The sequence below is a fragment of the Panthera uncia genome (genome assembly GCF_023721935.1).
Source record: "Panthera uncia isolate 11264 chromosome D3 unlocalized genomic scaffold, Puncia_PCG_1.0 HiC_scaffold_8, whole genome shotgun sequence".
In the NCBI taxonomy this organism is placed as follows: domain Eukaryota; kingdom Metazoa; phylum Chordata; class Mammalia; order Carnivora; family Felidae; genus Panthera; species Panthera uncia.
Window position 1 is genome coordinate 60,955,692 of NW_026057586.1, and position 23,402 is coordinate 60,979,093.

At 46.9% G+C, this 23,402-nt stretch overlaps 2 protein-coding genes across 4 annotated transcripts in view; one reads left to right on the top strand and one right to left on the bottom strand.

The window, feature by feature from the left end:
• The first annotated feature begins 745 nt into the window (after positions 1 to 745).
• TUBB6 (tubulin beta 6 class V) lies at positions 746 to 14,456 on the top strand. 3 transcript variants are annotated; one of them, XM_049620455.1, is made up of 4 exons: positions 746 to 869; positions 1,251 to 1,359; positions 3,223 to 3,333; positions 12,948 to 14,456. In XM_049620455.1, exons 1-4 carry the CDS (start codon positions 813 to 815, stop codon positions 14,009 to 14,011), a joined length of 1,341 nt encoding a protein of 446 aa, XP_049476412.1. In that variant the 5' UTR covers positions 746 to 812; the 3' UTR covers positions 14,012 to 14,456. The 3 variants fall into 3 exon arrangements, with proteins under 3 accessions (XP_049476412.1, XP_049476413.1, XP_049476414.1); XM_049620456.1 differs by lacking the exon at positions 746 to 869 and adding an exon at positions 1,681 to 1,751 and having other exon boundaries at positions 1,276 to 1,359; XM_049620457.1 differs by lacking the exons at positions 746 to 869; positions 3,223 to 3,333 and having other exon boundaries at positions 1,280 to 1,359.
• Positions 14,457 to 16,638: 2,182 nt separating this feature from the next.
• Positions 16,639 to 23,402, bottom strand: part of AFG3L2 (AFG3 like matrix AAA peptidase subunit 2) — a 39,764-nt gene continuing 33,000 nt past the window's right edge. The window contains exons 15-17 of the mRNA XM_049620453.1: positions 22,864 to 23,064; positions 20,719 to 20,913; positions 16,639 to 17,450 (exon numbers count right to left, since the gene is read on the bottom strand). Coding sequence (XP_049476410.1) covers positions 17,208 to 17,450; positions 20,719 to 20,913; positions 22,864 to 23,064 — 639 coding nt within the window. The 3' untranslated portion in view covers positions 16,639 to 17,207. The remainder of the gene's footprint in view (positions 17,451 to 20,718; positions 20,914 to 22,863; positions 23,065 to 23,402) is intronic.

Here is a 23,402-nt window from a genome sequence, read left to right on the forward strand (position 1 = left end):
GCGCGGGAGGGGAGCCGGCGGGGACCTAGCGCACCCGCAGCTGCAAAGCGCCCCGGGCCGGCCCCGCCAGGTCCGCGCGGGCCTGGAACCCGCCCCCCTCCTCCCGAGCGACTCTGGGTGGGACCCCGTCCGCCCTCTGCGGCTCAGCGGGAACAGCCTCCCTTCGGGAAGGGCAAGCGGGGGGCGGGGGGGGGGGAGGCAGCAAAGTGGGACACGGAGGGGCCGGAGCCCTGTCCTTCCCGCCTGCCTCCCCACTTTTAAAGTCTCCACCGTCTCATCCTATCTCGGTTCCCAAACCCGCTTCGGTGGGCGCCCCAGGGACCGGCTCATTTCCCGGCCAGGCCAGGCTTCCCCAGCAAGGGGTCCCTCGGCTCCCCTTTCTGTTTTCTCTCCTAGGACTGCGCGGCGTCGAGGCGGCCCCAGGAAGAGGGCCCAGAGGGAGGCGAGCCTAGGTGGGGCACCGGCGGCGGGGTGCAGGGGGAGGTAGGCCTGGGGGACGAGGAGCGGGAGCCCGGCGGAGAGGAGGGAGGCGCCAGGCCCGCCAGGACCGGAGGAGGCGCGGCCCCAGAGGGCGAGGCCGGGGGTGGGGGCGCGCGAGGAGCTGGGGAGCCGGAGTTGCGCGGGGACCGGGGGAGGGGGGGGGCGGAGGGGGCGCGGCCGGGGAGGGCGAGGCCCGCAGCTATTGGTCCGGGAGGCCCGGGTGGGGGGTGGAGAGTGAGAGGAGGGTCGAGTCCCGGGGAGCGCGCCGCGGGCCCGCAGTCTCCGCCGCGGTCCGAACAGCGAGTGCCCCGAGCGCAGAGCCGGCGCCCGCCATGAGGGAGATCGTGCACATCCAGGCGGGCCAGTGCGGGAACCAGATTGGCACCAAGGTGGGCCGGGCACTGGGCTTCCCTGCGGGTGGGCAGCTGGCAGGCCTAGGGTGTCGGGGCTCGACCCCCCGGTGCCGGCGCTCCGGTGCGCACCCTCCGTGCCCCTCGGTCCTCGAGTCCAACCCTGCCCTGCGCGGCACCCGGGAAGTGCTCGAGGAGTGGCGCGGCCGAGGAGGGGGCGTCACAGCCGGGGACCCCCTGCCCCTCACCCCATCCCCGCTCTAGCTGGGAGCGGCCGCCCGCGGCTCTGGCGCGCCTGGAATTCGGCAGCCGGGCCCCGCGCGCCCTGCCCCGCCCGGCCAGCCCTGGAGTGAGCTGCGGGGGAGGGCGCCCTAGGCTCCGGGTTCTGACCGTCTGTCCCCCTGCCTCGCCCTTCCCAAGTTTTGGGAAGTGATCAGCGATGAACACGGTATCGACCCGGCCGGAGGCTACGTGGGTGACTCGGCGCTACAACTGGAGAGAATCAACGTCTACTACAATGAGTCATCCTGTGAGTAGCGCGGCGCGGCCGGGACCCCTCCCTTCCCCTTCGGACCCGGTGGTCCCCGCCCGGACCCTGGCCGTCCCCTGCCTAGACCCCGGCCGTCCCCTTCCCGGACCTCGGCCGTCCCCGCCCGGGCCCCGGCAGTCCCCTCCCAGACTTCGGCCGCCCCCTGCCCGGACCCCAGCCGTCCCCCGGCCATTTGCCCCTCCGATCCTGACCATCCCCCCGGCTCCCGCCCAGGATCCTAGCCATCTCTCCCCGGACCCTCGGCCACCCCCCTCTTGGACCTTGGCCATCCGTCTCCCTGACTCGGCCTTCCTCCTCTAGGACCCCGGCCATTTCGCGTCTTCTCCGCCCGATCCCAGACTGGCTCTCTGGATGCCGCCCTCCGCGCAAGGGTAGTTTGCTCTCGGAAAATTTCCCGGGATATAGCAGGATGCCCGGTTCCTTCCTCACTCCCCATGGGGCGGGAAATCCGCCGTCAGTTTATTTCAAAAAGCCGAATTTGGCCTATCACGCGGCTCTGAACTCTTGAACCAGACAACCCGTTAGCTGGTGTTGTGAAATCACTTACTGGGTCTTGTCCGACTTTCTGTTTTGCTTTTTTCTTCAGTTTAAAATGTATCTCTTAATGGAGATTCTTGGCTAAAAATTTGAAAAGCGCTCCGTTAAATGTCTCCTCTGCCCCTTTACCAACCTCCCAAAACTCTTAATGCTCCCTGGAAGCTGAAGTTCCGGGTAGTTGCTGAAGTTGGGTAAAAACCGCAGGCTGTCGTTTATCCAGGGTTGGGAATCATCTCACCCTTGCCCTGGAGATCTACATATATATTGTGGCTACATGTATGCACTATTTCTGTAACAATTTTATTATAAAGGTGGAATTGTGCCCTTCCCAAAACAACAAAAAATGAAGATGTTGAAAAAACACTCAGAAAATGACAGATGCTGCACTTCCATATACGTGACACATAGCCCCAGAAATAATTACTTTGGTTTTTGGAGTCATTTCCTATTTGTCCACAAAAGAGCTGGGAAGAGCAGTATACATAAAGCACTGGGTTTTATTCACTCAGCAGCTGTAAGAAAAGGTCTGGATCAGCAGGACATAGAATATGAAATTTCCAGATAGCACTAAAAAATCCAGTGATACATTGCATTTCCCGTTAACCCTTAGGTCCACTTTGTTTATATCCTTGCTTCAGTGGGGTGTGTGCATTAATAGGACTGGAGTTGTAGAGCAGAGCCTATGGGCAATCATATTAACCCCATCCTCACTAGGGGACAATTTCCTGCCCAAGAGGCATGAAAATGTGCTTGCTAACAATAGGGCTGCACAGCAAATCTCATTCATTAGAGTGTCTTCCAGAAACAGCCTGTGGGCTGGCACCTGCAACAAGGTGCTCAGACTATAGCTTGGATCCATTAGTGTGTACGTATGAGGGACGTGCCGAAAAGTGGAAAGAATGTCACAGCAACACAGCAGTTTGCTGCAACAGATACAGTTTATTTCCATGGAGCTAAAAAAGTAAAACCACCCAGCAGGAAAGAGGTGTCAGGGTGAAGTGGAAAATACAGAAGGCAGGAAGTCAGGAGACCGGATTTCTCATCCTGCTTATTCCCGGAACTTCCTTGCTCTGCCCATTCACGCTTGGGCCGGTTCCCTCATCTGAACAATTTAAGGTGAGAATGTGTTGTCCAAGGCCCTTCCCAGTGCTAAGATTCTGTGATTTGAAGAAAGCCGAGTCTGTCTCTAAAGAAACCCTGTTTTGTAGCACCCAGGCAGCTGTGCTGGGGGGACTTGCTACAGGGAAGCCCATCACTCTGGAAACCAGAAAGTAACCCTTGTGGGTGGGCTTTGTTCTCTTCCAGCTCAAAAATACGTGCCCAGGGCTGCCCTGGTGGACTTGGAGCCGGGCACCATGGACAGTGTGCGGTCCGGGCCTTTTGGGCAGCTCTTCAGGCCTGACAACTTCATCTTCGGTGGGTTCCATCTTTCCTGCTTGCTTCTGCTTCTCTTTTTTTTTTTTTTCTTTTTTTTTTAAACACCAAACTAATTTATGTGCAAGATTAAAAGCATCATGTGGCAAAGAAAAGCTTAGAATGGAAATCAACAGTCCCTAGTGTCATCATAGGGTGCCCCTTTTAATTCTTCTATTTTCTTTAGGAAAGTATGTCTGTGTCTCTAAATGAAATGCTTATATTGATAGTTCTTTTATTTTTAAGTTTATTTATTTATTTTGAGAGGGGCAGGGGAAAGGCAGAGAGAGAGAGAGAGAGAGAGAGAGAGAGAGAGGGAGAGGGAGAGAGAGAATCCTAAGCAGGCTCCACACTGTCAGTGCAAAACCCGACATGGGGCTCCAACCCATGAACCATGAGATTATGACCTGAGCAGAACAAGACTCGGTCACTTAGCCAACTGAGCCACCCATGTGCCCCAGCCAATAGTTACTGATTTAACAAATTTTTTAGACATTAACTTCTTTCTTCCACTTATAAATTGCTATCATAATATGACAGTGATAATTTGTTTTGGTGTGTTACTCATTTTTTAACTTCAGTGTTTTTAGACCTATATTTTTCTTCCATTTCCTATAGACAATTATTTTGCTTTCTTTCTAAAGGCTGGCACCATGTGAATTTTGCTTTGTCAGAATTGGGCAAATCCTTCCCTCCTTCTTCCACCTAAAACATGATAAGAGAAAGCACCTGTCCCTCTACACACTCCTAAATAAAATTATATAACATTAAGTGAAATGGTACTGTTAAGTGCTACCAGTCTCCATCACCCTGTAGCCATGGTGTTTAGAGTCCAGGTTACTTGACAAAATAATCAAAGGGGGAATTTTCAAAATATTCAAGAAGAGACAGAATCTTGAAAGATTTTATTCTGCTCCTTTGTAGCAGAATCACTCTGCACCTGTTGTAAAGGTGACTCAGCAAGATGAACGTTCACAGAGTTTACGAATCCTTTGGGTATCATCTACTTCCCTGTCACCCTGACAACATACACAACCAATGAGACAGGGAAAGCTTCCGATAATAACTTCTTCAAGAGTTGGACCATAATTGACCCTAAGCAGAGACTCTTCTGGACCCTGCTGCCCAATGTGGTAGCCACTAGCCACATGTGGCTATTTAAATTAAAGTTAATAAAAAATTAAATAAAATCAGTTCACTTCCTCCATTGTACTAGCTATGTTTCAAGTGCTCAATAATTACATATAGCCAGTGGCTGCCATATTGGATATATGGAACAGTTCCTTCATTGTAGAAAGCTCTATTGGATAGCAGTGCTCAGGACTTAGTAGAGATACTCTACCAAATTGGGGGAACGAAGAGAGAAAATGGAAAGACACTGTGTAAACATGTGGCCATACATAGCCATTTCTATCTTAAGAGCCAAGGTAGAGGCTACAGGATGGTGGTAGATGTGAAAGTCTTCCACTTGACAATTGTATTTTAATGTTAGATACCACACATTCACTTCACTTATGTTCTTTTCTCAAAAATTACCAATGTAACAGAGTAAGAAATATGCCTGGAGGGAACAATACTACTTATCAACCGATATACCTCAATCAACAAACGCAATTTCAGTGCCTGTAAAAGGCAAAGTGTCTTACAAGCAAATGAGAGACTCCTAAGGCTGATCTGTGGCTTAAAGTTACTATGGTATAGAAATTAAATGTGTCAAAGATCTACTTTTCAACCCCTTCTCTGGAAGGGATAGAGATAGCTTCACTGAGGGTAACAGATAATCCTTTGTCATTTAAACCCTATGTATCTAGAGTATTCTCATGCAAAGTGCTTGATACATATGATCAACATCCTAGGAATGCAAGGATAGTTCAACATTGAGAAGTCAGCTAATAGATTAAGAGAAACAACACCTTAATAGGTGCCCAAAAATATTTGATAAAACTCAGTATGTGTTCCTGACTTGTATAAGACAAAAACACTTCTGCACAAGCTGGAAATAGAATTTAAGAATTACCTACTAAGGGGCACCTGGGTGGCTCAGTCAGTTAAACGTCTGACTTCAGCTCAGGTCATGATCTTGTGGTTTGTGGGTTTGAGCCCCACATTAAGCTCTCTACTGTCTGCATAGAGCCTGCTTTGGCTCCTCCTCCTCCCTGTCTCTCTGCCCCTCCCCACATGCTCTCTGTCAAAAATAAAGAAACATTAAAGAAAAAAGAATTATCTACCAAAATACATAACTATGTCATACTCACTGGTGAAACATTAGAAGTATTCCCAGCAAAGTCAGGTATGAGAAAAAGATGTCCACTGTCTCTTCTATATTCCATGTTTCGAAGGTTCTAGCCAGTGCATAAAGACCAGAGAAAGAAAAGAGATACAAACCATTTAAAGGAAAAGACAAAATTGTTATTTGAAGGTGGAATGATCCTCTTGGATTTTCCAGATAGGCTGTCCAATGAACAGTGATTAGCATTTATAAGACCTCCGTAAGGCAACCAGACACAAGATAAAAAGACTCAGACCTTATTGCTATGAGTGACCAACTGTCCTGATTTGCCTGGGACTGGGAGGTTTCCCAGGACACTACACTTTCCAGTGTTGAAACTGGTGAAGTTCCAGGCAAACTGGGACAAATTGATCTCCTTAAAGGCAATAATCAACTGTAAAATATAATGGGAAAATACCCTCTTCACACTAGGATAACAAAAGTTATACCTAGGGACAAAATTTACCAGTAATTGAGAATGAGGAGGAGTCATTAAAACAAGATATTTTTCTCCCAACAGACTGGCTAATAGTTTAAAATCTAACAGCTAGTGTTGGTGAAGGTGTTTGGGGGAAATGACAGTTTCAAGCATTGTCAGAGAACAGCTTAATGGATTCAGCAAATCAAGAATTTTGATTCAACAGTTTCAGTTCAAGGAATTTGTCCTACAGAAATGCTTGCTCATGCATCCATGGACGATGCATGTTGGTTTCTAGAAGAGCTGAACCCCTTTGCCCACCCCCACCCCCTTGCCCTTACCTCCAGCTGGTGTCAGTCTCTGTCAGTTCAGTGGACTGCTCCCTCGGGGCCTTGTGATAAATAGACTTGGCTTGGAGAACAATATTCTGTATGCTCGAGATGACTCGAGCATAAGGATGACTCCCCCCTGTTTGCTTAATACAGATCAGTGCCGTCTTTCACTTTCTCTTAGTAAGTGGGTCTAGATTTTTAGCAGATGTAGACTCTTTGTAAGCCCTTTGAGTGAAATTACCCAAAGAGAGAGAGCGCTGAATGGGGACAAGGGAAACTTGGCGGCTAATTTCGGCTCTGCCACCTCTGCTGCCATCAGTCCCCTTCTCTGGGCTCCTTCAGTTTAACAGTCTATGGAATGAAGGGCCCCCAAGCATCTGGGCCTCTGTAAGAATCTGAGGGAAGCAATAGCCTGTGCCTGCCACCTGCACAGAACTACACCTCCACAGAGAATTCTGCTCGGTTTCTTCCCTTAAAGTTTCAATTAATTTCTGGTAAGAATCTGAGAGGATAGCTAAGTTGTCTTTTTTTTTTATTATTTACATTTTAGTTAACATCCTGTGCAATATTGGTTCCAGGAGTGGAATTCAGTGATTCATCACTTACCTACAATACCCAGTGCTCATCACAAGTGCCTCCTTAGTACCCATCACCCATCTAGCCCATCCTCCACCCCTCCCTCTATCAATCCACAGTTTATTCTCTATTGTTAAGAGTCTCTTGTGGCTTGTTTCCCTCTCTTCTCTTACTCCCTTCCCATATGTTCATCTGTTTTTTTCTTAAATTCCACATATGAGTGAAATCATATGGTGCCTTTCTCTGATTGACTTACCTCGCTTAGCATGATACATTCTAGTTCCAACCACGTCATTGCAAATGGCAAGGGGTGTGTGTGTGTGTGTGTGTGTGTGTGTGTGTGTAAAGAAGATGTGGAATATGTAATATATTCAGGAGGATAGCTAAGGTTTCTCAAACCTGAATTACAGTTGGCTGAATCTGCCTCAGTCTCAGTAAGTGTTACCAAACAAAATTAATAGAATTCATCAAGAAAAGTATATAGTTGACCCTTGAAAAATGCAGAGGTTAAGGGGTGCTGACCCCCTGCACGTCAAAAGTTTACTTACAATTTTTGACTCTCCCCAAACTTAACTACGGTTGACTGGAAGTCTTAGCGACTATATAAGCAGTCGATTAACACATATTTTGTAAGTTGTGTGTATTCTGTAGTGTATTTTTACAATAAAGTAAGCTAGAGAAAAGAAAATGTTATTAAGAAAATCATAAGGAAGAGGGGCGCCTGGGTGCCTTAGTCGGTTAAGCATCCGACTTCCGCTCAGGTCATGATCTCGCAGTCTGTGAGTTCGAGCTCGGCGTCAGGCTCTGTGCTGACAGCTCAGAGCCTGGAGCCTGACACTATTTTTACTTCAGAATTGTGAGTTTTTTAAATGAATGTTCTTATTTTGTTAAAATGGCACACTCGTTATGAGGAATGGAGAAGTGTCCCCAACGTATAAACACACTATGCTGTTTGGCAAAATAGTTGTTTTTAAGTCACCCTCCAGTTAATAAAAGAGGTAAAATTGTCTTTGGGAAATGGCTCATCCCCCATTAGCTTTAGAGCTCATTTTTTCAGAGCTGGCAAATTACAGTAAACCAGTGTCATTCCATTTCTAGGTATAGATGAAGTGTTTTTTTAATTTCTATTTATTTTGGGGTGGTTTTAAAAAAACAGACTTGAAGTAGTATATAACTTTGAAAGTGAAAGTTATCTGCATTTAAGTTTTGCACATGAATATACTTGACAAAAACAAACCCTTTTTCTTAATGAATCACTGGTCGTATTAGTGGTCATGCCCAGGGACAGAGTTTTGTGGGAGAAAATGGAGTAACAGAAAGCCTCTTTCTGCACATGTAACTTTCCCTTCCAGATTCGGGGTTAGAGGGCTTCAGGGAGCACTTGATCCCTCACCCAGTGTGAGCAGGAGGTAAACCAGAGGATAGACTCAGAAAGCCCTGGGGACCTGTTGCCACCCGCCTGTAGCCTTGTGTTCTACGGTCCCGAGCCACCGATTAATGTCACAACATCTCATTACAGAACATGTTCAACTCATGACCCCCAAATATTTAACTGGGAACATCTGTTGCTACGAGACAGTGGCAAAATATTTTCAGAAGTCACTAGTTTCTTTTTTGTCAAGAGCAGAGAAAACCTTGTGGCTAATCATGCTGTAAATACTGAGGAAGCCAAGTGAGCTGTGTGAGCTGGACGAGGAGTCAAGTTCAGGGAGCTTGACTTGCTATGATTGCCCGTCTGCCTGCAGCCACCTACCTGCTGCCGATTGCTGGTTTCTACTCTGTTTTAATGAAATCATCTCCAGCAATTTGACAGTTGCACTCATGTTCTTTCCTTCGTGAAGGTGCGCCAGTCCTAGACTGAGCTCCATGGACGAGCATGGGTCCCCGCCCTTGTTCTTCCTGGTTCCTCTGGTGCGTCTGGCCAGACTGCTGCCTGCTAGCTTGGGTGGGGAAAGGTGGACAGTAGTTAGTGGGGGCACAGGAAGGCAACGACCATTTTTGAGCCAGCTGGGCAGGAAAACAGACAATCTGTGTTTGTAAGAGAGAACGCAGTTGCTTCCTGGACGAGGAAGTGGCCACCAGGAGGGCTGAGGTGGCCGGTGCTCTTGGGATGAGCTGCAAGCATGGAGGGGCTTGCCCCGTGCCCATGTGCCACATGGAACATGGTGCTGCCATGCCTGTCATCTTGGTACCTTTGGCCAGCCAGACAGGGCAAAGGCAACAGGAGTGAGTGGCTGATCTCCCTTATGAGGTGGGACCGAGACAGACGAGCAAGGGGCCACCTGTGCCTCCTTCTGATGGGCAGTCCTGCCTTCCTGGACACATTGCTACTTAATATTGAAATGTGTTTCATGTTTTCGACACAAAGTTAAAACTGTTTGCACAGTTTTCTCTTCAAATACACAGGGGTCAGGGCGCCTGGGTGGCTCAGTCGGTTAAGTGGCCAACTTCGGCTCAGGTCATGATCTCCCGGTCCGTGAGTTCGAGCCCCACATCGGGCTCTGTGCTGACAGCTCAGAGCCTGGAGCCCATTTCAGATTCTGTGTCTCCCTCTCTCTCTGACCCTCCCCTGCTCATACTCTGTCTCTGTCTCAAAAATAAATAAATGTTAAAAAAAAAATTTTTTTTTCAAATACACAGGGGTGTAGGGTAAAACTGGATCCCCCTCATCCCTAGTGCCGGTGACCCTGAGATTTTATTCCCGGGGCTAACTAGTGCTGTACACGGTGCAGATGTGTCCCACTTGACCTTTTCCCACATACACATGCACACACACGTGCACATGCGCACACACACACACAGGCAGTTGATTTGGTTTTCAGAAAATGGGATCATGCTACTCATACCATTTTGCAGCTTTTTGAGGAGTTCATTAACATAATGGGGACACTCCCTGTGACTGTCACCGTGCCTTTCTGCTGCATGGGTGTCCTCATGTAGTAATCCCCCCACTTACTGCTGTTTTTAAAACTCCCCGTAAAGGCACATTTTCATATTTTAATTTTCTCTTTTTTTTATTTTTTTATTTTTGAGACAGAGAGAGACAGAGCATGAACAGGGGAGGGGAAGAGAGAGAGGGAGACACAGAATCTGAAACAGGCTCCAGGCTCTGAGCTGTCAGCACAGAGCCCGACGCGGGGCTCGAACTCACAAACCGTGAGATCATGACCTGAGCCGAAGTCGGACGCTCAACCGACTGAGCCACCCAGGCGCCCCAATTTTCTCTTGATTATCATAAGAGACATGTTTGTTTCGTTAAATTTTTATAAGCAATATGAATGTGGAAAGTTCACTCTCCTATTATCCCATCCTTCAGAGACAACCACAGTTACTGGTTCGCTGTGTATTTCTTCAATTTATTTCCTAAATGCAACTTTAAATGTTCTAATAAAGTCTAAAATATTCATTTTGCTAGCTAGGTAAAACATCTGCTTGGCCCAGGACTCAAAGGGAGCAAAAGGGCGCACAGTGAAAACGTGGTCTCATTCCGACCCCGAGCTGGTGCCCACCCAGGCTCCTTCCCAGAGGCAGCACTCCAGGATTTGTGCAGTCACTCTGTGCCTATAGCAGCAGATACATACCTGTTACACGCATACAATGACAGCCAACTGCATACACCATTTGGTACTTCGGGGTTCTTTTTTTCCTCCTTAGCAATATAGGCAGGACTAGGGCTGATGGCTGATTGTATTCTGTCACATAGATACCATTATTGATTTAAGTCCTCTGTTAAAAGGTATTTCGGTTGTTTCCTTTTTTCTTTACTATTGCAAACTGCTCCTTTGCGAGTACTTGTCTGCATGCCATTTTCCACGTGTGTGGGTGGATCTATCCAGGCAACTTTGTAGAAATAAAATTGCTGAGTCTAAGGGGACTAATTCTGATACATATGCTAAACTGTTCTCCATAGAGGGTAGTCCCTGTTATGCCTCTCCGCAGTCTGGCAGTGTGGAGGGGCCTTCCCCCAACTCTGGCCAACAGTATCAGCAAGCTTTTTGATCGCTTTCAGCTTCACAGGGAGAAACTGAATCTCCTTGTTTTCATGTGCATTCCCCTTGTGAGGAATACATCAGATACTTAAGTTATTTGAATTTCCTTCCCTGTGAACTGTTTCTGTCCTTTGCCCATCTTCCTAAAAGTTTTTCCTTACTGATCTGTAGGCCTTCTTTAGATATTTAAGGCGGGTGTCCCTCTGTATGTGATACAAGTCACTGGTAGTCAACACATTTTAAACTTACTGAAGAATCACAGGATTTGGGTTGCTTTTCTTGTTTTACAGACGTCCACTTAACACCCACAGTGTTTAGCACTGATAGAAGCTGTGGAAACCTCAAGGAAATTTGCGATAATACTCATTCCTCCAAAAGTAGGCCCTTGTGTAAGGCCACGCCCACAGTGCACTGCAGAATCCAGGGAGGCTGGCAGCAGACCTCAGTGAGAGGGCCCTCGCCCCACAGTGCGTGAGTGCCTCCAAAGTGCCTGCTTGTCTCACCTGACGCAGCACTGGGCTGCTCCCGGGAGGCAGCCTACATGGTGTCACTGCTGCCCGGCTCAGCTCCCCACTGGTGTCTCTGGCGTCAGGTATGAACCTGCCCACCCGGAGCACAGAAGCTGGTCTCTGGACGGTGGTGGTGGATTGTTGCCACCAGCTGGGTAGAGACAAAAATCAAGTGAACATCTTTGGAATAAGTGGGCAGAGGTCTATACGGTGTGATTCCTGCGCTGGCTTAGCTCTGAGCGGAAGGACAAACAGGCCTCGGTATCTCTTCTTCCTCTCATTTTCTGTGTCCACTTGACACAATCCAATCACCTGCCAGCTCCCATGACACATCCTGGTCCTTTTCAGAAATTCGGTACATAGGGAAAGTTTGATAGGGATGCTAACAAATTTGTTTTTAAATTTTTTATACATGATCCTTTTCAAAACTAGATTTGAATACACCTGCTTACTAAATACACAAAACGCTTTTTAATAATCTTCCTTGCTTCTTAACTTTTAATTTTAGCTATATATTACATTGCCTTGTTACCAGTTAAAATAATGAGAAACAGCAGTGCCTTGTTTCTATAGTTTATTATTAAATAGTTCTAGGGGTGCCTCGGTAGCTCAGTCAGTTAAGCGACTGACTCTTGATTTCTGCCCAGGTCATGACTGCACAGTCGTGGGATCGAGCCCCATATGGGGCTCGTGCTGGGTGTGAACGCTGCTTGGGATTCTCACTTTCCCTCTCCCTCCGCCCCTCCCCACTTTGCGTGTTCTCTCTAAAAAAAAATTTTTTTTAAATAAAATTGATAATATTATCTCTCACCATCCATCAGAGGAGTAAATCCAGGCATGGAGGTGGGGGAAAGGGACCACATTCATCATGAGCCTGAGGAGGTCAGCACCAAGCACTGACTTGACTACTTTTCATAATTTACCCTACAGTGTGCCCTAGAATTTAGTTCTCAGTGGTTTTTCTAATAATTCTTGAAGTGAGTATTAACATATTGATTTAGATTAAAAAAGTCTTATAATTTTTTTTTTTTTCAGAAAGTGAGTCCAGTTTGGATGATTGCTCTGATAATTAGGACTGCCCTTGCCAGTCAGAGTATATGGCTCGTATTTTTTATAACCTGAATAAGCTAAACTCCAACCTAAAAATTCTTTCCAGTGAAAATATATATAAAACATTTAATAGAGAAACCGTATTGGCAAAGTTGTATTGGAATATTTCCATTTTCCCAACTCGATCCAAGTACATTGGATTAAGGAAAGTGCCTTTAAGTAAAATGGTCTCCACCTGTGGTAAGCCCTGGTGGTAAAGCCTTTTGGTATCTGCCAGAAACAGAAGAGAATGAACCAACGCAGGTTGTTTCCAGCGCTGCTTTCCACGGAATTGGGTTTGGGGCTGAAAGAGGTGTTTTTTCCCCCCGACCGTCTTAAAAGTGTGAACAACACCATCACCACCCCGACCCCCACCCCCCATCCCCCGTGCAGCCCTACTGAAATTGTGTGCCACTCTCTTGTGCTTTGTCCCAGGACAAACGGGCGCGGGCAACAACTGGGCGAAGGGGCACTACACGGAAGGGGCCGAGCTGGTGGATTCGGTGCTCGACGTGGTGAGGAAGGAGTGCGAGCACTGCGACTGCCTGCAGGGCTTCCAGCTCACGCACTCGCTGGGCGGGGGCACGGGCTCCGGCATGGGCACGCTGCTCATCAGCAAGATCCGCGAGGAGTACCCCGACAGGATCATGAACACCTTCAGCGTCATGCCCTCGCCCAAGGTGTCGGACACGGTGGTGGAGCCCTACAACGCCACCCTGTCGGTGCACCAGCTGGTGGAGAACACGGACGAGACGTACTGCATCGACAACGAGGCCCTCTACGACATCTGCTTCCGCACGCTCAAGCTGACCACGCCCACCTACGGCGACCTCAACCATCTGGTGTCGGCCACCATGAGCGGCGTCACCACGTCCCTGCGCTTCCCCGGCCAGCTCAACGCCGACCTGCGCAAGCTGGCCGTGAACATGGTGCCCTTCCCGCGCCTGCACTTCTTCATGCCCGGCTTCGCGCCGCTCACGGCCCGCGGCAGCCAGCAGTACCGCGCGCTCACCGTGCCCGAACTGACGCAGCAGATGTTCGACGCCAAGAACATGATGGCGGCGTGCGACCCGCGCCACGGCCGCTACCTGACCGTGGCCACCGTCTTCCGGGGCCCCATGTCCATGAAGGAGGTGGACGAGCAGATGCTGGCCATCCAGAACAAGAACAGCAGCTACTTCGTCGAGTGGATCCCCAACAACGTCAAGGTGGCCGTGTGCGACATCCCGCCGCGCGGCCTCAAGATGGCCTCCACCTTCATCGGCAACAGCACGGCCATCCAGGAGCTGTTCAAGCGCATCTCGGAGCAGTTTTCCGCCATGTTCCGGCGCAAGGCTTTCCTGCACTGGTTCACGGGAGAGGGCATGGATGAGATGGAGTTCACAGAAGCAGAGAGCAACATGAACGACCTGGTGTCCGAGTACCAGCAGTATCAAGAAGCCACGGCCAATGATGGCGAGGAAGCTTTTGAAGACGATGAGGAGGAGATCAATGAATAGAGGCGCCTCCCTGTCTCGGATACCATAGTTCAGATGTTCTTCCTTTAACTCCAGAGCATCGTGACCCTAACAGCCGCCACACGGTGCTCTGCTCTGTGTGGGTACAGGCCCCTCACCAGTGCTACAGAATTGCACTATCAGCCCTCTGGAATGAAGAAAGTACATCAGAATAGCAGAGAATTGGCAGTCCTACCCAATCAAGAGATCAGACGACAGATTTTCTACTGGAAGACTTGAAACAATGAACGGGCCATCGATGAAGGGCTAAATGACTTGACCTCGCCTTCTGTTTAGTGTTCGACCATGCTGAGAATTAACAAGGAAGCCAGAAACCCTGTTTTTCATCCTCTGTGATGAAACCTAAAGCTGTGCAGTGTTGCCTTATATTGAGAATGCAGTATGGAACTTTAAAACAACCTATTCGTAATAAAACACTAAAATTGTTTCTTTGCCTCTTCCAGCCTCTGTTTCCAGGAGATTTGTTACTTTGTGTTGTTATAAGGGTTACTTGGGTACCCTGTCTCTTCCTGGGGTGAAGTGCCTCTGCCACTAAGTGAATGAACTCAGAGGAAAGATTTTCCTTGAACTGCAGGCTTTTTAAGGGTGGCAGCATAAAAGCAGCACACACACAAATAAAAGCCCATCATCCCCATTCGCAACCAGCACTTAGACCTCCCACAGAATCTTTCACCTCCCTGCGTCATGTCCTGGTCAGTCCCAACCTTCCCTAATAGCTGGGCTAAGATTTGCCAGAGGAGCTACAGAAAATGACCTGCCAGCTTCCAGCCAAAGCCAGGGGGATGTGCGAGCTCTTGGTGGGTGAGGGGGCACCAGGCAGGGCCAGCTTTGAGAGCTGTGTGCTTCCTTCCAGGAGCACTCAGGGCCAGGGCAGAGACTGAGGGCTGTTTTCTGTATAACAGATCACCACCTTACAGTTTCTAAAACCTGACACAACTTCTGTAAGAGGTCTTGTAAAGCCAGACTCCACAGGACATGACCAGGCTAGTCCTACTAATTAGCAGACATCGCTGTTCACCTTTGTCTCTGGTTTCTTTCTTTCGGCCCCTTTGAAGTTAGCTGTGAACATGTGACTTTGCTTTAGCCAAAAGAATGTGAGTGGCATCTCACTCCAGGTGGAAGTGTCTAAATGCTAGTGCTTGACCCTCAACTCTGCCTCTGCCGGATTCCTCCATCAGTCTGGGCCTCAGTCACCGCGGAGCACAGCCCTCTTGTCCTTGTCAGACAAGGAGCGAGAAAGAACTGTTATCTGGAGCCATTTCCATCTGAGGTGACCCCACAGTGTAACCTAGCTCCCCCGCGACAGAAGGCCTGAGCTCTGTGATGCCATGGCTTACACCCAGTAACTATTTATTCTGGGCTAAGCCCTAGCCGTGGGCAGACAGAAAAGTAAGCATTAAACACAGCAGCAGGATTTGGAACCGCAGTGAAGACAGACCTCACTTTTGCAGAAATCTGAACTACTTTGTGGGTCAGGCTCCACGTAGGACCCGACACGGGCAATGCTCACCACAGTGCTGTGGGCCTCCTTGTGCAGACCAGGAAACCCACAGGTGGCCATGCTAGCTACTCCAGGCCATGCCAGCTGCCTTCTCAGACTCCACAAGTTTGAGTGCAGCTTTCGCATTAGACATGCAGATGCGGGTTACCATTTGACCAACCATCTCATGCACAGCTTTGTCCCTTTTCTTCCTGAACCAAACCTGACTCATGTTTGGCACAACCCACCCTATTCCACTCAGGGGGCCTCACGGCCAAGGCCTACTGGAGCTCCACGCGTGCTGGCACCTCTCCTTGCAGTGGTACGAGGAAGCATAGACTCCTCGTTGTGTGGAGAACAGCACACTCAACACCCTGACGGCCAAGTGAATCATACAGCCTTCGTTACTGAACTACCTACTACAAGCATCCTGAGGGAGGGAGGCAGTAAATGTGTTACATCTGCAGGTCACCGGGCAGAGCAGTGAGCACTGAGGGACTCAAGTATGAGCTGAGGAGGGCTCCCAGGCTCCTGTAATACTGAGTGACTGGCACCCACACAGCTGCTTCTGTGGTCCGGCGAGCTGGAGCTCGGCATCTCTGGGCCACCTGAAAGAGCGGTCCTGGGACGGAGCAGCCTGCCGTCACACTTCCCACACTGTTGGTCCAGTGCTGCTCCGGGAATGCCATCTATGTCTTAAGTCTAAGAAGTCGTCATTTCCACAACATACTTAACTGCATCAAGAATACACAAGGCAAGCTGAAATAACAAATCCACGTGATGGCTTGGGACAGTCTGCCAGGCCTGCTATGGTCACACACTGACTTCCAGACCCAGGTGGTGTGAGCAATGTCTGGTCATGACCAGCCTGGTGAGAATGTAAACCGATGCCATTGTCACAAGATTCTCGCACTGACTTGATATGAATGTACTTTATATCCAGAGTTCATCATTTCAGAATGTACAAATCTAGAAGTTGCCAGGCCTCTTGTGGGAGCTGGTTAAGAACCAGGACTGAGGTTCTGGAGGATTTCTCTCTCCAAAGTTAGAACACTTAATTCCTTTCCATTATGTTTTCTAAAAGAAAACATCTCGAGCACAAAACAGTGACCCTTTGTTGAGTTCCGAAGAAAAAAAGTACAGTACGCTTTATTTTTGATGTAAAGAAGCCATATTTACATAATACATTCATATTTGTAGATATGTTACAGCTCTCTGTAGAAAACCATTCCATTAAAACAGCAACGTGTGATCTGCATTCAATCTTTAAAGTATTAAGTCAAATTAAAATATTCTTATCAGGACTCCAATGTAATTTCACAGCTCATCCACAGAGGGAAACTGAAGGGAAACAGGAATGAAGAGTGGGTGACGGCAAGAGAAAAATACACCCTCTCCCACACTGGCAAGCCTCCACAATGGTGGATCCCCAACACAGCGGCTGGCACCACCCAAGGGGGGAGGGAGCAGCGCCAGGGTGCCGTCTCCACGCTCCCAGCCACTGTTGAGGGCCTGACAGGCTCGCAGACATATTCTGGGCCTTCAGAAAGTCACCCTGCCACCCTGGCTATGACTTCAGAGGCTGAGGACTAAGGACGCCTCTTCCCACCATTTCAACCGGGTCAGCAGATGGTTCTGATCAGCCTAGCAGTGTCCTTATTTCTCTGAGAAAGCCAGAATCGACCATAAGACAACAAGCTAAAATGGCCTCCCTCCTCGGATCTGGTTGGCGATTTTCTCATCCCGGGGCTCCTCTTTCTCCTTTTCCCGTTCTTTGTTCCAGTCTTTAAGGCCCTCTGGAAGCGAAGTGTCCTCATCCAAGCTTCCAGTGCCTTCCACAAATTCTTCATAGGTAGATTTTTCTGCAAACGGTCTGGGGCCCAAAAGTTCAACCATGTCATTCTTATCTAATACTTCTTTTTCTAATAATAGAAGAGCAACCTGAAATACAAACAATTCCCGTTAAACACAATTACTCAGTATAAGTCTTTTCAAAGCTAATCATTTTTATTTATAGCTAGCCCCATTCCAAAATAGGATTTAAGACCACTGAAAAAGAGATACATAAGGTCCCATGATTTTAGAGTAAAATATACAAAATATTGGAAAAACAATTGCTCACCAGTAAGGGAGCAGCTAAATACATTGTGATACATTCACACAATGAACAATTATGTACCTATAAGGAAGAATCTCTCTGTTCTACATACATCATGGGAAGACATATTCAGGGAGAAAAGGTAGATGCACACCTTTGTATAGTATGCTACACTGCTTTTAAAAGGAGAAAGATATTTATCTTTTTCTGTGCTTATATGTATACGTAAAGAAGTTCTGGAAGGATACACTAGTGGCTGGGAGGGCGAGTTGGAGGAAAGGGCAGAAATTGGTAAGCAGGAAATTTTAAAGTTAGTCAGAAAAAATAAAGACAAGAGTAGAGCTACAAAAGGAAGCCAGGAAGGTTTATATAAAAACATGTACCTTGAAGTTCTAGTCATTTGTACGCTCGAACTACAAACTTGACAGTACCCCTTGTAACAGGCCACCAAGAAAGAGCCACCTGAGCAGCGATGTGTATGCGGGGGAGCGAGGATGGTATCAGGGGAGCAGGGCAGAGTGGTTCTATTAGAGCATCTGACCATTACAAAGACAGTGAAACGGGTTAAAATATAAACTGACCTATAGAATATATTTAGTTCCTGAGGTAACTCCCTATTTAGAAATTTAACTTCTCCGTACCTTACACTAAATGCTATGTGTTTAAAAGATACTATGTGTTAAAAGATAAAGCAATTTTATTGTTTTTTCAATTTTCAAAAACTTTATTATGTAATATTGCAAATATGCACAAAAGTTGTAAATGGATAACGTATCCCCATGGAGCCACTATCAACGGTTAATCAATTTAGGGCCATTTTTGTTTCATCTACTCCCCAAATTATTCTGAAGAAAATCCCAGCTGTCGTTTTATCTGTATATATTTTTGTTTCTAAGAGCTAAAAACTCTTAAAAAACATAATGAAGTTTTCTTCTTAGATCACCATTATTTCTCAATTTGCCTATTTACACAGTTGTGGGTAACCCACTTAAGTTGAAATAATGTTACTTAACATCTCCATGTACTAGTTTCTTCTGTAAAATGCGATGACAATGAGGATTTTAGAGAGAAGTTCATGCACCTTAGCCCGTACCTGGTGCACATGAGACGATGAGTGAATGCTAGCTGGTTACTCTTACTCTCCTAAAGCTCAGCACCTACGGATTATCCTATCAAAGGAGTACAGTGAGGCCCAGAATGTGGAGGGCACTAGTCTGAGCAGCAAAGACTCCAGCCACCTCTCCTCTTGATGGCTCCCTTTCTCCCGGCTGGCTCAAACATCACTCATAGCAGATCTAATTTTCTCAAACTGGCCGGAAGTTACTTCAGAACTCTGCAGTGTTTCGAGATCCTCACTCTGTTGAACGAATTTCCCCTTCCCAAACAAGTCTTTGTTACCACTGTCAGTACGTGCATTATACACGCAAAAGGATAACTGGATCCACTGAAACTCCCTGGATCTACGGCGTGCGTGTTGGGATCCTCCCCTCGAATCCCTGTACACAGTGTCCTGCAGCCAGCGGTCTTCAGTGAGCTCCTCCACTGTCTTTCACAGCTCAGGTCCTTCTTTCCCACAACTGCCTATTGAGGGCACCACCAAGAGATCCCATCTCCAGCCTGGACCTCCTATCCAGGTCTCATCTGCAAATGTCCATTGCCTGCGTCTCTTGGGTGTCAAGACTGACCCTGTCCTTTGTGTTTGCCACTAGGAGTCATCTCAAGGGCTTTCTTCTTGTTCATTCTGTACATTTGACCAATAAATCTCAGTTTTTCAGATCTGTCTGTGCCTTACTTCTGCTGCTACTCCCAGTACCATGCCAGGAATATAGAAGAGACCCACAGCAGCCTCTGAGCTGGTCTCTCCCACCACCCTGGACTGGCACACTGCTGCCATACTCTCCTTCAAATGATGACCTTCATCACTTCCACTCAAGACTCTTTAAGGACTCCCTAGTATAAAACAAAGGGGCTGGATGAGATCGTTTTGAAGGTCACTCTTATTTCTAAAACTGTTTCTAAACTTTCTAGCTAGTTTATGAGAACCTGGGCAACTGCAGCCCCCTCCCCCCAAATATCTGCTCAATCCTGCCCTGCTCCACACACACTTCCTGATCACCAGGCCTCCATGCGGCCGTGTTCTTCTCTCTGCTCCCCTCCTCTCCTGGTTCACTGTAGCTTGACTTCTAGGTAAAATCTTGTCCTATCTTCTACAAGAAGCCTTTGCTGACCACTCTTATCTTCCTTTCTCAGAGCTCCTGGCTATGCCTTCCAGTGTCCCAGGGTGCCAGCTCTCTCCACCTGCACTGAGCACTTTTGTAAAAAGACATCACAGGTGCTTCTGGATTGGCTAGTATGGGGCAGGTTCACAGGAGGACTCTCTGTGAAGACCTACTGATGGAAGAGCAATGCTGGAATGCTCTTTTACCTGTGTCAACCCCTCATAAAAGGCTTTCTCATTTGTGCCTCAGGAGTGTGAAAAGTTCAAAGAACGAAAAATTTTAACTTTGGTTGCATGGATTCTGAATAATTAAGGGTTTACTGGATGCGAGAAATCCACTGAATTTGGGAAGAATCCCTCCCTTTGGTAGGTGCTATCTATATGACGTACAACAGAAAATACAAAGCACGTTTATTCACAAAGCTCATAATTAAGCCAAAGGTAATCTGCATGTGCCGACTCCTAGTTATCTAGTTGGGCTAGCTTTTGTTTGCCCTTTCGTCACTACCTGTTTATTCCAGGGGTGAAAATCAGTGGTAAATTCCCATCTGTCTGCTGAGTTCCTTTCTGAGGAGTAAGGGTAAAACACATGGTAGGGAGAAGGGCTGATTCAGTTGTGTATTTTGTGGTTATGAACAGTCGTGATTAATCCTGCACTCATGTTCCTAAAAGCCACAGGGGCTGGGACTGTGTTCTACTTTTGCTCACTACTGCATTCCCACCTCCTCACAGAGACAGAGCAGAAGCAAAGTTAGAATAAAGAAAGGAACCAAGAGTTAGCCAGTTCCAGGAAACGCTAATGTCTATAAACCAACCCAAATAGTCAAGCCATCACTTTAATCTTTTTTTCCTTCAAAATCGTGTAGTGAATTATTCATACAATTAGCACCTACCTTCTCCACATCAGCTTTCTTTTCCGTGAGAAGAGCCACTGTTCTTTTATAAGCATCGTTAATAAGTATTCGCACTTCATCATCTATCAGTCTTGCGGTAGCTTCACTATAAGGTTTCTCTAAAACCATATCACCCTGACGTGGGAGGTCAAAGGAGATTTGCCCAACCTTTTCATTCATGCCAAACTGAACAATCTGAAAAAGAATACGTGATTAGTGGTGGGCGTCCAGTTTGTGGACAGGCTGATTTATAAAATGGCAGTAAGTCTTTACAATGGCATTAACTCCGCACATTTCACTTCACTACTCTTTAACCTGGCAAAATCTACAGGGCATCCCTGGATTGGCTGAGTGGACAAGGGTGTTCTGTGTAGACAGTGGTAGTGATGGATAGTATTTTCAAGTCTTCAACTAGAGACACAAGACAAGAAGCCCACAGACAACATCTACGAGACCTGCAAGATACTGCAAGAGAAGCCAGCCTCTGACAGACCCAAGAGGATAAAACCCAAGCCCTCCAGGCTCTTCCTGTAAAGGGAAGTGTGCCAACCTGAGAACAAGCGATCCTGGAAGGGAGTTTGCTTTTTCCTGTTCCCTGAAGCCCTGGGGTCCAGTCTGGACCCCCCAAAACTAAAAAGCCCCATGTTAAGAAGTTTCTGGAAGTAAAATCCAAATGCACTAGAAAAGAGAAAGCCAAGATGAAAGTAGGGAGCAGGAACAGAGCCAAGAGAACTCAGAAAGCAGGATGCCCTGTTCTTAAAACCTTCATGAAACAACAGAAAAGGGAATTCTAAAGCTATAAAACTAGAAAAGCTAGCTTCTCCCTCTTAAGAGGTCAAGAAAGCAAATTTCATATAAAATGGGCAACAGAAAAATGTCTAAGAAGTTGTCACAAGAAAAAAGGAGAATAACATCTCCATACATAACGACAGTAGGATGGGAAGACACCCATAAAAAGATGAAAACTGTAACCTACAACTTAAGAAAGCGTGAAAGAAATCAGGAAAATAACATAAAACATGAAAAAGTAATATAAATCAGAATCAAAAACACTTAGATGAGGTGCTAAAACATAGAAAAAAGTTACATATGAAAGAAAACACTATTTTAAAAATGAACATTAAGGTACAAAGAACGCAAGAGCAAACAACCACAATAATGTCCTGAGAAACAGAAGGTAAAGAGGACAACTGTTAAAAAAAAAAACAACAAAACACAAAACCGTCATTAAAAAAGACCTGAGAAAGTGACAGACCAGAAGAAGGGCTGACATATGGGTAACAGGAGTTCCCAAAGAAAGTCATTTATATCAATCAAGTTCCAAGACAGCAAAACTTTGGGGATGTACACACAGGGATAAAGAAAATTTGGGTAGGATGATAACAAGCCAGGAGAGTGGATGGTCCCGCAGGAAGGGAGGGGACTGCGAAGGGACGCTCTTAGGGACAGCCCAGGGTACAGGCAGTGTTGTGCCATGGGACACACAGGCTTATAAATGGAACTTTAAACTACGCATATGTACTTCGCAGACTCTTAGTACCATAGATACCTCCTGCCTTTCCAAAGTTCGCGTTGTGCCACTTGCTTTCACAAAAGACCCTATGGCAGTACCTGCTTTCACCAACCCAAAGAAATTGGAAGGGGACTTTCTTTCACTTTTACGAAAAGAAGTGAAAAGAGCATTCAGCATTTGTTTTGCAGCAAGCTGTTACACCTTAGATGTGCTGCAAACAGGGAGTGGCACAGCCAGGCTCCCTTAGCAAGACATGTCCTGAGCTCTAATAGCCTCCCAGCGGTTATTTTTTGGGTGTGGGAACATTCAGAAAATGCTCCATATAAATTAATAGTAAGTGCTTCTTTGCTTTGAGCCATTTCAGCTTCCAAAAGGTTTCATAGGAATGCTCTACTTTCAGATAGTGGGAGAAATCTGTAAACTTTAAATACTGTGCTACCAAAAAACAAAAACAAAAAAAGTTTCTTATGAAAAAGTTTTGATTGCTTTAAAATGGATTTAAGAATTAATTCCTGCCTGAAAAGCCTCAGCCAGTCAAACACAACAGTATTGTTTCAGAGCCAACCACAAACATCCATTTCTCGTGCAAATGTGAGAAAGCAAAAAAGAAACACTCCATTTCATACACTTACTTGAGCATATGCACTCTGAGTTACTTTTCGCAAATCATCTTGAGCACCAGTTGTAATTCTTCCAAAGAAGATTTCCTCTGACACTCGGCCACCCAGAGTCATGCACATCCTGTCCAAGAGCTGCTCTTTGGTGTATAAGTATTGCTCTTTGGGTAAATACTGAGCATAACCTAGTCCTTTGCCCCGTGGGATGATGGAGACCTGGCAAGTAGAAAATATACAAAATGCTGACAACTCAGAAAAACACAAAAAACAAAACCAAAAATGTTGAGGATTCTACCACCAAATGTTGACCACAATGTTTATCTATACGTAGATAAGGTCACTGATGAAAAATAAGCATGACAGCTGGGAATTTCCGTCAGCCTTGGCAGGAGGGGATCTAGCAGAAGTGACCACTCAGGGAGGATATTTTCTTAGGATAACTTCACCTTAGAGTTCTAGACAGTATTTCTTGTCTTTCTATAAGACTCAACTGAAATTATTCAGTCTTGACAAAAGGACAACTGGTGAGTGATGACTCCTTCTGACAGCTCAAA

What these genes read in the sequence shown, in the direction of transcription:
- TUBB6 (XM_049620455.1), top strand. Translation starts at nt 813, where the DNA reads ATGAGGGAGATCGTGCACATCCAGGCGGGCCAGTGCGGGAACCAGATT. An exon ending in GGAACCAGATTGGCACCAAG is followed by an intron (nt 870 to 1,250) that starts GTGGGCCGGGCA and finishes GCCCTTCCCAAG; the next exon opens with TTTTGGGAAGTGATCAGCGA. An exon ending in CTACTACAATGAGTCATCCT is followed by an intron (nt 1,360 to 3,222) that starts GTGAGTAGCGCG and finishes GTTCTCTTCCAG; the next exon opens with CTCAAAAATACGTGCCCAGG.